At 40.0% G+C, this 14,366-nt stretch overlaps 1 protein-coding gene across 7 annotated transcripts in view; it reads right to left on the reverse strand.

Annotated features, from left to right (window-relative positions):
* CPNE4 (copine 4) overlaps positions 1-14,366 on the reverse strand; it is a 326,914-nt gene that overhangs the window by 24,533 nt on the left and 288,015 nt on the right. For 5 of the 7 annotated variants that reach the window (XM_065583639.1, XM_065583641.1, XM_065583640.1 and 2 more), the window contains one exon: positions 4,842-4,896. In XM_065583639.1, the coding sequence (XP_065439711.1) occupies positions 4,842-4,896 (55 nt within the window). Of the gene's footprint in view, positions 1-4,829; positions 4,897-14,366 lie in introns of all 7 variants that reach the window. The other 2 variants (XM_008171356.4, XM_065583638.1) reach the window with 1 other exon arrangement.

Below are 14,366 nucleotides of genomic sequence, written 5' to 3' on the forward strand. Positions count from 1 at the left end.
TTCAGACTAACACGTCTACCCCTCTGATACTTAAAAAAACTAAACACAGCATTCTATATGCTGCTCCTTACACATGGCTATTCAGGCATCTGTCTCTATTTATTTTTTAAATAAGTTCTCTAACTTTTGGCAATTCTCTTCTCAGGGACTTGACACAATTTTAACTGCTCCTTTTCTATTTTAACGATGTCTTTTATGGTGGTGTGTGGTTTGCGACCACTACTCTGTGTCATGTCTTCTAAAAGACAAGTTTGGTCAGTCTTCCCCGTTTCGTCATCCTCCTCATTGCGATTTTCCTCATCATCCTCTGAATCCATACTTTTTTGCCATTCCCTGTTCTTTTTTATGACTTTTCTATATAAGCGCTATTCAAGACATGGGTGATCAGTATAGCATATTGCCTTGGGATAACATGTATGTGCTCCAACTTGTGTGTTCTGCTCTGGGCTGGCGAATGAAGCATTTTCAGTCTCCGAGGGATCTGACTGCTTTTGCTCAGCTGTAGCAGTAATATCTAGCTCCGCTTGATAAAGATCACTGCTATCTTAGGGTTCATCTACCAGTAACACAGCAGAATTGTCTGACACCTCAGAATTGTCTGACAGAACTGTCACTTTCAGAGAGGTGGATGTCTGACAGGCCTATTCTAGTCCAAGTCTGAGCAATTGGTGTTCTCTGAGTTACAGTGCTAGCTCACTTGGGTTGGAGGGCAGACTGATGAAGAGAAGAATTATCAGAGAAGAATTATCATACTGCAAAACATCAGATGGTACTGCTGGAGCTTATGATGAATGATGTGTGCACCACTTGTCACTATTTCTGCTCTGAAGGATTTCTTGTCCCACCCCAGAAACAGCCATTCAAACTCTTTAGCTGCTAGCGGGAAAAGAATCAAATCTGAGTATTTTCATTTGGAGCTGAAATATGGAAAAATATCACAGTCAGTCAATGTGGCACAACAGAGGTGTTCACGCAAGGGAAATACTGTAGACACTGTGTACAGAAGCATGTTTTTAAAAGAGCTCACACTCAAAAAGGTTCTGAACTGCCTGTGGAGATGCACATTGCCATTGCTCCACACTGTCACTCTAAAGTGGAAGAGAGACAAGGTGGGGGAGGGAATATCTTTATTGGACCAACTTCTGTTGGTGGGAGAGACACGCTTCCCAGCCCACACAGAGCTCTTCCTCAGGTCTGGAAGTGGAAGATGCATTTTGCCGGTAAAGAACAATAGTTAGCCTGTTGGGAATTGCACTTAATGCAGCAAATAGGAGGAGGTTAGGAGGTGATGAATAGGATGGAATATATTGAAGCCAACAACAGACTATTCCCTAACTACTAAGAGAAGCCCAACATGTACTAAAAAAGTCTGAACTGTCCAGCACTTAGGCCTACATAAATTCTTTTGAAAACTATAATGATACAGTGTACTCATGAGACACTGACCCAGAGTTTTTCCAGGTTATGGCCAAGTTGCATGTAAATGGCATACAACTGATTATGAATATCAATGAAATATTCAGAGACTACTTTATAAACCCTAATGCCCACTTAATGGTAAGTTATGGGCCTTTTTTCTATTTTACATGAATAAGACCTGCACTTTGTACACTTACCGTCTCCACTGCTTTTAACAGCTACATTGCTCTGGTTCTTTCTCATCTTGTAACTGCACAATGGTTAGTTGGCTCCTATTTGGACCTCATGTTGTCTCACAGTTACCACTGATGTGGATTCTCCCAGGTGAGACAATTCCTGAGGAATATTTCGCAACTGGGGGTACGTCTACACTGCAATTAAAAACTCATGGCTGGCCCAGGCCAGCTGACTTGGGCTCATGAGGCTCAGGCTAAGGGGCTGTTTAATTGCAATGTAGACTTTCTGGCTGGGGCTGGAGGCTCCAGGACCCTGTGAGGTGGGAGGGTCCCAGAGCGAACGTGTGCAGTGCAATTAAACAGCCTCTTAGCCCAAGCTCTCTAGCCCGAGTGAGCTGACACAGGCTGGCCACAGGTGTCTAATTACAGTGTAGACATATGTCCCTTTTCCCACAATAACCCTTCTTAGTGTATCAATTTTGAGACCTATTTCCTTCGTCCCAGGGGACACAGGTTTTAACTAATTTAGAAAAGGAGATAAAACAAAGCTGGGAGCAAGAGCAGGTGACATAGTCTATGTGAGAACATAGCTATTACATACAGACATGCAGATAATCAGTAGGACGGACTGAACAGCCATGTTGACGATTATGAATATCATTTTCAGCTGTACATGCATGTGCTAGTTAAGATTTACAGACATATACTCACATAGTTAAACTGATTTCCTCCTTCCTCACCAGTTATTTGCTCAGCATAGTGTTAATGGGGCTCTCTCAAACCAAGTTTCTTGCAGGTCCCCCAACTGTTGCTGTAGCCTGGTTATTCTTTTCCTCAGGTTTTCATTTGACTATTTGAGGTCATACCATTGTAGCTCCATCATCTCTATGACACTTTCGCATTGAGCAGATTGCAGATGTTCCTTTGGTCCACTGTTTTTTCATTTGAAAGTCTGTGTGCTTTGTGGCCCTCTTTGCCCAGGCATACACTCAATTTACAAGTAATTGAATTTGCAGGTTTAAAATGACTTCTCCTGAACCCATCTCCATCTCCCTTTTGTGATGGTTCTTGTCTGTCATTGTGTCACAGGGTCTTCTCACTGCTAGAGGTGCCTCCTTCTGGCCGTCCTGGGAATTAGCTCTGCCAGGCTTGCACTCTCCCTCTGGCAGTGTCTTCCCCCATCCTGTCTTGGTCTGCAGCCCCCGCAGATAAATCCCAGATCTGCAGTCTCCTCTGGTCAGGTCACTAAGGTCCTCACCTTCTGGGGAATTCACAGTTCTCCCTGACCTGCTGTCTGTCTGGTGTCTCCAGCACCCTTGCCATTCCGCAGTGGCTGGTAAGGGAACCCAGACCCGCTCTCTACACTGGGTTCCAGCCCAAGGACCCTGCAACAAGCAGCCAAGGTCTCTGCATGGTCTGATCCTTTGTTGCTGTTGCCCTGGGCTTCTTTCCACTCATCGCCTTTCCTCTGGACCCCACCCCCCTAGAGTTGCCAGCCTACCAACTCTCTCCACTCAGGGACTAACTGCAGTGTATTTCCCTGCCTTCCTGTAGCCACCTTGCTGCTCACTCGACCCAGGCTTTATACTGACCCCAGCTTGTTCCTGCCCAGCTGAGCCTCCTTCTAATTAGTGGCTCCTCCTCCAGGTGCACCCCATGGAGTTCATAGGCCTGCCTGGCCACCTTTACTCCTTTCAACCCTGTATAGGGCGGACACCCCATCACACATTGCTTAAGTCCCATGAGGCCAATTCCTTACCACCACAAGGGCAGCTCTTGCTACTGCATTTGAGACTTCCTATGTGCCCTGAGTTGCGATGTTCAGTGCAAGTCCCCAACTTTACTATGAGTGCTTGCTTGTATGGTTTTCAAGAGGAGTGTGCAAACAACAGTTTTGCCTAGCTAGGAAATCACTCCATGATGGTGTGTCTGTCTTTCCTACAGCACCTCTGACTCCTTTGAAAGTCAGGTAATCTGTTACTGAGGGGTAACAGAAGTATGATGTTGCCAATATGCTGGTCAGACTGGCACCACCATCAAAACCTGTAGGCTGATTATTTCTGCTGGAAAAGCAGCAGAATTTCATGCTGCCAATTATAATGTACTATCACCATCAGATGTTTTGTCAAGGAATTGTAGCCAGCAGAGTAACATAGTCCTCTAAGTAGCCTCTCAGATAAGCATGCCTTCTGTGACGCATTTTGCTGTTTGCCAATGCACTGCACACTTTGGACTTGATCCAGTGCTCATGGAAGCCAATGGAAGTACTCTCACTGACTTCAGTGGATAGTGAATCAGACCTTTGGTTTGTGCTCCTTACAACTGAGTCTTAATGGCATTGTCACAATTTGTCTTTCCTCCGTCTGCCTGGGGTACAATGCAATAATACTATGCTGAGAAGAAATCTGCTGTGTAGGCTTTGTCTTCACAAGGTGTGTTCTTCCCAGATTGCACCTGATTTAAACCAGTGCAGAATCATTAGGTTGCTTTGTGTTTCTTATCAGATCAGGAAAATCGTTTGGTTACTCTCCACACCACTTTAAACAAGCAACACAGAATTTGGACTGTTGTCTCTCTGTTCTCAGACCTCACTCTTCTCCAGGTACCGTTCTGACTCTATTATCCCCCCTGCAGATATTATTTTCTTATGTTCACCTCTTCTAGCCTCAATATCAATCTAGTCCTCACTCTTTTCACATGGGTACCACTTCTTTCTAGCATAGATATTTTCTTGCATTCCATTCCTTGCACTGATGACAGTCCTTTGGACACACAAAATTTCCACAACTTTGAGCATTACTAAGACCATTACTTTCGGCAACAGCGTCAGGCTTAATCACATCCTCTGAAAGCATCAGCACCAGCCCCAACGTTAAAGTGAATCTTCCCATTGTTGGTTCTCTGATATCAGACCTTAACAAGTTTTTAATGGTTCCAAAATATTTCTCTCAAATATTCCTCAAAACCTAATCTGAACTTGGAAAGATAAGGCACAGACATCCTCATGTCAACCTCATAAAAAAAGGTGTGTGTGTAAATGCCATTACATTATTTTTGATGTAACATCATTAATTTTGGACTGATTCTTAGAATTGTGTATGTAACGAGGTAATATCTTGAGCAGAAAGCCATCAGAATGAAACAAGCTGAGGGAACTATTGCCCCCAAAGATAAACCATCTCACCAACAGCAATACGTTGTGCCATATAAACCATGGAAGTTAGAAAGATTCACCTGTACACCTACTTTATATTCCGGTGGTATCCTGGCTCCAAAACCAAAGGCTGGGAACATTTTATCACTGAAAATAAAATAAAAAAGGGTTTTTTTCACCAAGAAATGTACATTGTTCCGCTAAACATTTATTCCTTCATATTGGTCCATGAAAAAGGTGACAAAGCAGAAGAGGACAGAAAAGGCTGCTAGATCATACATGTCATTTGGTCACCGTTATTTATGTTTGCAAGAAACGTCACCCTTTACTCTCACATTTAGATTCCTGTTTGTGTTTATCAGAGCATCCGAAAACACAGACATTACTAGATTCCCGACACTTTTATCCGAGATGGACTGTTATACTCTATATTCTGACATGCCGTTTGGTTTTCTTTTCTGATTATGTCCTGTTATTTGATATGCCTACTGTAATAGGTTGCTGACCAAGGTCCTGATCCTGGAAAGATTTAAGCACATGGCTAACCTTATGCACTACGAATAGCCCCATTGACTCTACTGGCACTATTCACCATGTATACTGTTAGGCATATGAGTAAATCTTTGCTGGACGGAATCTACAACTTCTCAGATGCTCCCAACTCTAGCAATTCCTCTCTTATTTCTACAGCTGGTGGCTGCCTGCCTTTTGCTGGTCATTGCTGCCACCCGTAATTAACTGCTAGTTATTGCTCTCTCTTTCTCTCCTCCCCGCCCCCGATCCAGATCCAGCAGGACACCTCCATGAAACATAGCACACTGAAATAAATTTAGCACAACATAAAAATGCACTTCCCCATCACACAGCCCATCCCTAATAGAAAGAAAAATGGAGATTCCATCATGTGAGACCAATTGAAAAAACCCCACAATAAATCAGTAATGACTATATTTAAGACTAGTAGGAATATCTGTTTCATAGTAGAAACAGCACAACCTCTGTGATGGAGAGAAAGTATAAATGAAAGAGGTTTGTGACAAGAGAAATGGGAGACAGGAAGCAGAGAAGAGGGGAGTCAGACATTGTACCAGTGAAGTGCAGAAAGAGACTGGCGAGGAGTGTCAGGTGAAAAATCTAATGTTTTTGGAGATTGAGACTAACTGGAGGAGTAAAATTGTCTTGGAGCATCCCACAAGTGGGGAAACAGATACACAGTAAGTGTAGTCCTGTTCTGTTTTCTGCCCCATGATTGAGGGTAGCTTGGGTTCCTTCCAATATTTTAGAAATAATTTTCATATAGGTAAGATGACAACATAGTTCTTCCAGATAACAAGAGACAGAATCCTCCTCCTCCCGATGACAGAGTCTAATGAAGGGAGGATTGTGTAATTAAGGGTGTTTGGATTTGGGTTCATAGAACTGTCCAGGTGGGAAGTGTCTTCTGGCAACATTACAAAAGGGGAAATTTTACCTACAGCAAGTTGCAGGTTGCATGAGGGTTTCCATCTGTAATCTGACTGGTCTCTACTAAAATCTGTTCAAAGATTTTATTTTACAGTAGACATAGGTTGGGAGATGAGCTGGTATATTTAATGTCATGGTAAATTTGCTTCCAAGTGTTACAACGAGATGCCTTGTTCTTCATTCCAGTTTGATCATCTGGATGGAGGGGAGAGAGATCCTGATTCAGGAGACCAGGAGACTACATGGCCACTCATTTCCTTCTTGCTTCACAGAGCTCATTTTTGCAGATGCTACAGACCCCTTTCTCTCCATATAGTATATGGAAAATGACAAACTGTGAGGACATCTTGGCCCCCTTTCAGCAAAGCATTTAGGCATGTGCTTAGTCTTAAACATGCTCTTAAATCCATCCTATTCAGCAAAGCATTTACACACATGCTTAACTTTAAACAAGGTCTTAGCTCCCAATGAAGTCATTAACATGCATGCATCAGTGCTTTGCTGACTTGGATTCAGCTACCTCTGCTTGAAGACTGCACGGAATAGTCAGGAGGCTGAGTTTCTGTTACTATCTTGGGAACCCCCCAAAATGCACAGTTTGGGGCAGAACTTTTAATTGGCTCTGTGGTCAGTCCTTGACATTATCTAGTGAATAACTCACGATTGCAGACATACTCACAGAAATATATCAGCACCCACTACAGGTGTCACACTACTCAGTCGGGCATCCTGCCTGAAAGGTGCCATGGTATTTTTTTGTCAATCATTTGGGAGCAGGAGCAAAATGGAAGTATTTTTTTAAAAAACCTCTCAGACGTTGGAGACTACCTGGCTTGGGGGATTGACAATGGGGTGTGGAAATAGTCATCACGCCCAGATCAATGGTGCCTAACAATGGCTTGGCTGTAGTGAGTAAAAGTTGTTCCCACCTGAGGGCTAAGCTCTTATGAATTGCTGCCTTGCTATGAAGTATACTTGCTGTTTGAATCTGGGGGAATGTAATATTGTGTCCCATATGCTATCCTATATGACAATGAATCATTTTCATGGTAATGAAACATTCATTCCAACAGTCAGAACCAAAGGGGGCAATGAAAATTTATGCCAACCATCTCCTGATTGCCTTCACTTTGATTAAACACTACTGGAAGTGGGGAAACCCTTTATAATAGATGCAAATTAGAAGTCAGCTACCCATTAAGAGGATAAGAAATAAGAATCAAAGACACAGCAAAATGGGAGAAAAATTTTGTGTTACATCAATGATTAAACGTGGCTGGTTTATCAAATTAAACCCTGTATTGCTGTGATTGAATCGATTTTAAGACTTGAAGGGAGCATTGTGATCATCTAGTCTGGCCTCCGACATAATACAGGTCATAAAATTTCACCTTGCAATTACTGCATCAAGTCCCAAAACTTGTGATGGATCTAGAGAACACCTTTTAGAAAGAAATCTAACTTTGATTTCAGTGGTGTCCCTCCACAATAGGTATTTCCAGTCTTTATTCAGGCCTAATCTGATGGTATCCAGTTTGCAAATTAATTCCAGTTCTGCAGCTTCATGTTGGAGTCTGTTTTTGAAGTTTTTTTGTTGAAGAATTGCCACTTTTAGGTCTGTTATTGAGTAACCAGAGAGATTGAAGTGTTCACCTAAACTTAATTTCCCCATTACTAATTTCTCCCTACTGTTACCCACACCTTCTTGTCAACTGTCTGTAATCGGCCCCTCTCTTACCACTTCAAAAGTTACTTTTCCTCTGTTGGTATCCTTGCTATCCTGCTGTTAATTGATTTATCTCGTTAGACTGACCTCACACTTGGTAAAGCACCCCCATCCTTTCATGTATTTATATCTGCTCCTGTATTTTTCACTTCATGCATCTGATGAAGTGGGCTGTAGCCCATGAAAGCTTATGCCCAAATACATTTGTTAGTCTCTAAGGTGCCACAAGGACTCCTTGTTGTTTGAACTCTCTCTGTTATAGTAAATTTTCCCATGACAATATCAAATATTGTTCTCACTTAAATAGACAGCTCAAATTGCCAAATTAAAAGCTGAATGCCTATTACACATTTAATTTTTTTAAAAACCACGAAAAAAGCAAAAAGGCAAAAGAGAGAAGCATCATTAAACTCTATTAAAACTGTCATCTTTTATGTTTAGGGAATGACTTGGAAGAAAATGAGCTGAATTAAGAATTTTATCCCCTAAACCATATGAGTGAATCATGTTCCTGAGTGTATTATTAAGTACTTATCTCAGAAGGTCTTGATGCCAATAAATATGGAATCACAACAGCTTACAAGGGATTAGCTATAGCTCGAAAGAAAATACAGCAACCATTTGAAATACTTTAACATTTCCAGTTCCTTCATCACAATCGGAGTTAGGTAAATTTAGGGTACCCAGGGCTGATCTGCATGTCTGACAGGGCCAAATAATGATGACCTGGGTTTGGGTCAGGTTGGGTCCAATTGCTCCATGCTTGTGCAGCAGGTGGAGGGAACAAGTAGCCTTCTTCACCTCTCATGGTCCTGCACAGCAGCTGGGCACAATTGCATCCCTATGCTCCCACAGGGGTGGGGAAGAGGTGGGCTATGGCTCAATACTCCGTCTCTGCCAGACATCAAAGCTGCTAGATGCAGGGCTTGTGGGTTGGATGAGGACAAGTGGAGGAGTGTGGCAGCAGGAGCAGTCCCTCTGCACTCAGAGGGATTGTATTCTTCTCCGTGTGGTGCCAAATCACTCCCAGTGCAGGACAGTACTTGTTAAGTACAACTGAGCCCCCAATTTTTAGTAAGTCCTTGGTTAAGCAAACTTCCATTGAGGTTAATGGACCTGAGGATTTGGCCCATAATGCACGGTAGGTTTCCATGGAGCAGCGGGAATGGGTTGACATTAGTTCTTGTAATACAAAAACTGCTGCGAGGACCTAAAAGTATGATAAACTAAGGCTATTGTTGCACTGTTTGGCTGGACACAGACAGAAATTCTACATAAATATTCAAAATCTAGACATTAACATTCATGCATCAGCTTTAGGTATAGCTGTATTTGAAATGCAACAAATTACAAAACGCTTCTTAGTCATCTTCGGGGAGCTGGAATCTGCTGAATAATATAAATCTATAAAATGGGGCTTCAAGAGCATGAAGGTAATGGCAGTCTCACCTACAAGGGGCATAATTAATGAATAAGGGGAAAACAAATTCCCTGAAGCTAGCCACTGAACGACATCTACTAATGAAGTATCTAACAAATGCAATAGCCTTAAACTTCCCCCGATCATCATTAAAAGAAGACTGAAAAAGCTCTGCAGCGCAAAAATACCAAATGAATTCTGAAATTCATAGGCTAAGCAAAAAAAGGTGTAAATATCTATTGGAAAGAAGCCTTTGTAAATGAGGTGGGAAATGAGCGAAAGGAAATGAAAGGTTATGGTGATAAAATGTAAAAAGACAAGATTGTTGTGCTAGATTATAGCCTAGTAAAATGGCATAATAGGAGAGGTGAGACCAAAATGGCAAGCTTCCTTGTTAGTTTATAAATAAATTGGCCGTGACCTGATTTATACTTGCAGGTGTAAAACGACCTAATTTAGCAAACGTCCTTTGTTGAAGAAATGGGACTGCATTGTTAGAAAGAGTTTGGGGTGCTCCATGAGACCATAGGAGGGCTCTTACTAATCTTTAAAACACTGGCAATTGACTGCCAGTCAAGTGAGTTCTTAGGAGGATGTGTATGGGTCTCTGTAGTTTCCAAAGGGTTAACGCTAAATTGCACTGGAAGATCAATGGAATTGCACAGTAAACTGATACCAAACCCACACAAAGGACAGTTTCACAACCCTTCTGTCTTGGAGGCTTAGAACTCCACCTGTCTTTCAGAGGATAACCTACCCTTCGGGTAAATTTCACTGAGCCTGTAAATAGAACAAGTGCAATTTTAAAGTTCCAGATTGTACATAATGCTGCACCACATAGCAAAAGCATTGCTATATATATATATATATTGGGTTTTATCCTTTTTCATTGTATCATGATAAGCAGGGGTGGAATTACATTATTTTTAGAGTTTCAGTGATGTGAGTGACATGATATGACTTTTCCCTACAATGTTTTTCATTCATTTTAATTTTGTTTTCTACCAGAACTAAACAGATGGAAAATTCATTGTGTCTGGGAGCTAGGGAAAGTAGAAGCATATTTAGGCATATATATTTGTGCAAGAGAGATTTTTAATTTGCTCCTGTAAGGGAATGAATTTTCTAGGATGACCCGAAGAGAAGTATTTGTAGTGACCCTTCTGTGACCCAAGAGGACCAAATTCTCTGCTGGTGTAATTCAATTGAAATCACAGTGACATTAAGATTGAAGAAAATAATAAAAACAGATACAGCAAAATCAGAAATAAAACATGTTGATAATTAGGTATTCAACTAGATGCCCTATCCAATATCTAGGAAAAAAATGCCTAAAACCCATCCCCTAAGCTATTGATTTGGAATCCAAAATCAAAGTAATTTTACAATATATTTGCCTGTTGTTGAAGTCAAATTCTCACCATAGAACTCCTGAATCAGCCACATTTACTATACTGAGAGCATATATTTATTTCTGGACACTTAAAACACATTTTCCTTGGCTTCATCATTTCAGTCAAACAAAAACCAGCAATCAGTGACAGTTGTGTCCATGTGAACAAAACACAAACTACTACTCAGAGGTCTGTGGCATGGAATACTGCATCTTCCTAGGGCAAATCTAAGCAATAAAGGGCCAAACACCACTTTCAGTTATACCTGTGTAACCCCACTGACTCCAAAGAGGTGATAAAGATATGACTGAGCAGGCACTATGGCCCCACGTCTTTCTGTTATGCTATTCTGTGACAAAAGGTGTTCACTATTGTTACAGTAACTGATTAAACTTGCATGAGAAGTACTGGAAAAATTTTTCCTCTGTGCACTGATGGGTTTCCAACCAGGATAAATGTACAGCTCAGCTAAATGCTAGTATAACTGAGGGGAGCTACGGGGCAGATTATAATATAAATAACTTGTTATATATTTGAAAGATGCAGGGAAGAAATTCACTAGTCTGAAAGCTCCATATAACTTGTAAATAGGAACATGGGGATGATCTACTAGATCATTAAGTTTGTCCCATGCTGGTGGAAGATGCATCAGACACAAAGCTGATGCGATACTTATTCTTAGCCAAATGAACTGCCACCCATAAAGATTTATGAAATTACCTAATTTCCACAGTAGATGTATCGGACTATCTATGTTACACTATTTTTTACTGCATTTGTGTTATTCGGATCTGCTCTTCAGGTCACTTTCTTTGGAGGGAATCACCTCTAGACAAATTACATCTACTATTATTTACTTGTGAATGCTGACAGAGTGCTAAGAATCGCACAAGACAAAGTTCTAGCTCTGAGGAGAACAGGCTGAATAGATAGATAACACAGACCAAATTGGAGACCCCAGAGGCAGTTTCTCTCTTAGAGCAACACTTCTATTGTTTTATCCATGGAGAAAGCAGTACATTTTGTTGACATGAGCTAGCATTTGTGAATTTTGAAGAAGAAGTGACTCTGATAAGGAATTTCAAGGAGACCAGCATTGAACAGGGGTGAAGATGAGAGCAGTAAGAAATGAGAGCAGAGACATGGGCAGGAGTGGAGTTGAATATGTACCAGAGAAACCATTACAAAGTCAATCTTAACAAACATTGACCACATAATTATCATAGAGATTTCCTGTTCTAATTACCGAGATACACTGTGATGATGGTAGCCAATAAAGGCTTTGTAATGGTGACCACTCCATATATGTGTATGAGTGTGCATGCACAATATGTGATGGCCAAGATCCTGAGGATCTAGTCCAAGGATGATTTAATATAGTACCTAGTATATAATCCAATGACTATTTAAAAATACCATCTATTCCAATTCAGTTTCTGACCCTGACTCACCATAGCATGTCAGCATATGCTTAAGTCCAGTTAAAGCCAAATGCTTAACTCTAAGCATGTGCAAAGGATTTTGTTTACCGGTGTGTAAGAATATTGTTTTATACTTCTTTGTTCACTTTCCATTTTATTAAAGTAGTGCAATACATGCTTCAAGAAGTATGAAAGTATTCTTTTCCCACAATGGTTTCTAACCTTATTTAGATTGTCTGATAATCTTTTTTGCTTACTAGCCTCCAGAAAGGCTGCCTCTGTAATTAAAGTGATAAACAGATATGTTCAATAATTAACAATATTTTTATTTATTGAGCTGCATGGGTAGATTAATTTTTTAACATAGCTTTAAGTAGTGAATTTATAAAAAAGTAAGTGTTGCATACAGTGAAAACTTACTAATTAAAAGAAACACCCTTTGGTCACAGATTTAAGTAATTAGTATTATATTAACATTACAACCAAAGCCAACTTCTGCTCTCCTCCTTGTCTCTGACTTAATTCTGTTAATGTGTTTTCTTCAGATGACTACAGCAAAGGTATTCATTGTATTTCTTCATCCACAGTGCAGGTACAAAATAGCTACAGAATGAGCTATCTGTTGATTTTAAGATATTGGGATGGGAATAGATTCCAATTAAAAACTAGATCTTATGAACTAAGCTTAGAAACTTTATTTCCCTCCTAAAGGCAGAGGACTTAAGCAAGTGCTTAGCTTCATGAATGGAACTCCAATGGAACTTGCTTAACTTGTGTTTAAGGTTGCATCTATGACAAACTGCAAGGTGCCCTTGGAGAAAAGGGGTGAGCTGGTTCTAGGTTGAGAAGTTTTATTTTTAGGATTTAGTATTCAGTCAGAGTAGGTGAGTTTGAGTCATCCAGGCATAAAATATTGAGGCAATAATAATTATTATTTTTAATTAATAACAGTACATAATCAATAAGAATTATTATATACCAGGCACTAACAATGTTCTGCAAGTATGAGAAGCTAATGTCAAAACTCACCACAATTGCAATGGGAACACGATCAAACCCTAAAGGGTTTTCAAATCTTTTATGAATGTTGGCCAAGATGTTGGATTTGTAAAGGGTTTTGGATTTTCACTATGAACATTTTGCACTGCGCTAAGCATATATTATTCCTGCACTTAGCTGGAATTATTTACTCTTTGCTCATTAGTAGCCATTAGGGAGGTGGCTGGACACCTGTATTTTACAATTTGGTACTTTAGTATTCAGGAACAATATGTGGATTTAGAATTAAGAAGATTATTTGCATAAATGAAAAAAGGTGTTGGTATCTGAGGACAGATATAACCCTGCTTCCATATGTTTCAAGGACATCTTGAAATGTAAAAATAGACGATTATCTTTGAAGGTGAACAAGCAGAGAAATATAAACTAAAACTAATTTTGTATCAACTTTTGAAATTTCCAACTTTTAGAATGAGTAAAGTGGATACTGCTTACTATGAAATACTTTACAAAACTATGGGAGAGAGAACACAATAGAATGGTAGCAGTATAGTCAGAATGAGATGTCCCATGATTTTGTGATGTGACAAATATTTTTAAAAAATTGTAAATACATTTACACTTCATCTTTTTAAAAGTTATAAATGTTAATTTGATTATATGGAACCTGATTCTTCTTTTCACTAAGGTCCCTTGATATTCCTCTGGCAGTGTAGTGGGGCCTGAAAGTGGGTATAAATGTAAAATGTTGTGTAAAAATTAGTCATAAAAGGAAATCTAGGACCATATTGAATAGTCTGATGAGGTATGTTGAATCCACTACTAAGAATAAAGGTTCCAGTTGAGCAAAGCCGTTAAGCATATGCTTAACTTTGAGCATATGTTAACTCCATCCCTATTTAGCAAAGCACTTAGGTATATGTTTCAGTCTGATTGATGTAACTGGGGTTTATGCATGAGCTCAAGTATTTTGTTGAATCAGGGAAGAGAGTCAAAAATAAATATTTAAATTAAAATGGAGACTTTGATTAAGGGGGGCAGGAGATTAGAAATGTAATTTACAAGCCGCAAAATACAAATTTCAACATTTCAAACACAAGGCCAGATTTTCAAATCCAATCCACTTCTTTTGCTCCACACTTGCTATAATTAAAAAAAACTATACTAATGTGGAATCATTTACAAAATTTCTC

This window comes from Chrysemys picta, chromosome 2 (assembly GCF_011386835.1).
Source record: "Chrysemys picta bellii isolate R12L10 chromosome 2, ASM1138683v2, whole genome shotgun sequence".
Lineage (NCBI taxonomy): Eukaryota > Metazoa > Chordata > Testudines > Emydidae > Chrysemys > Chrysemys picta.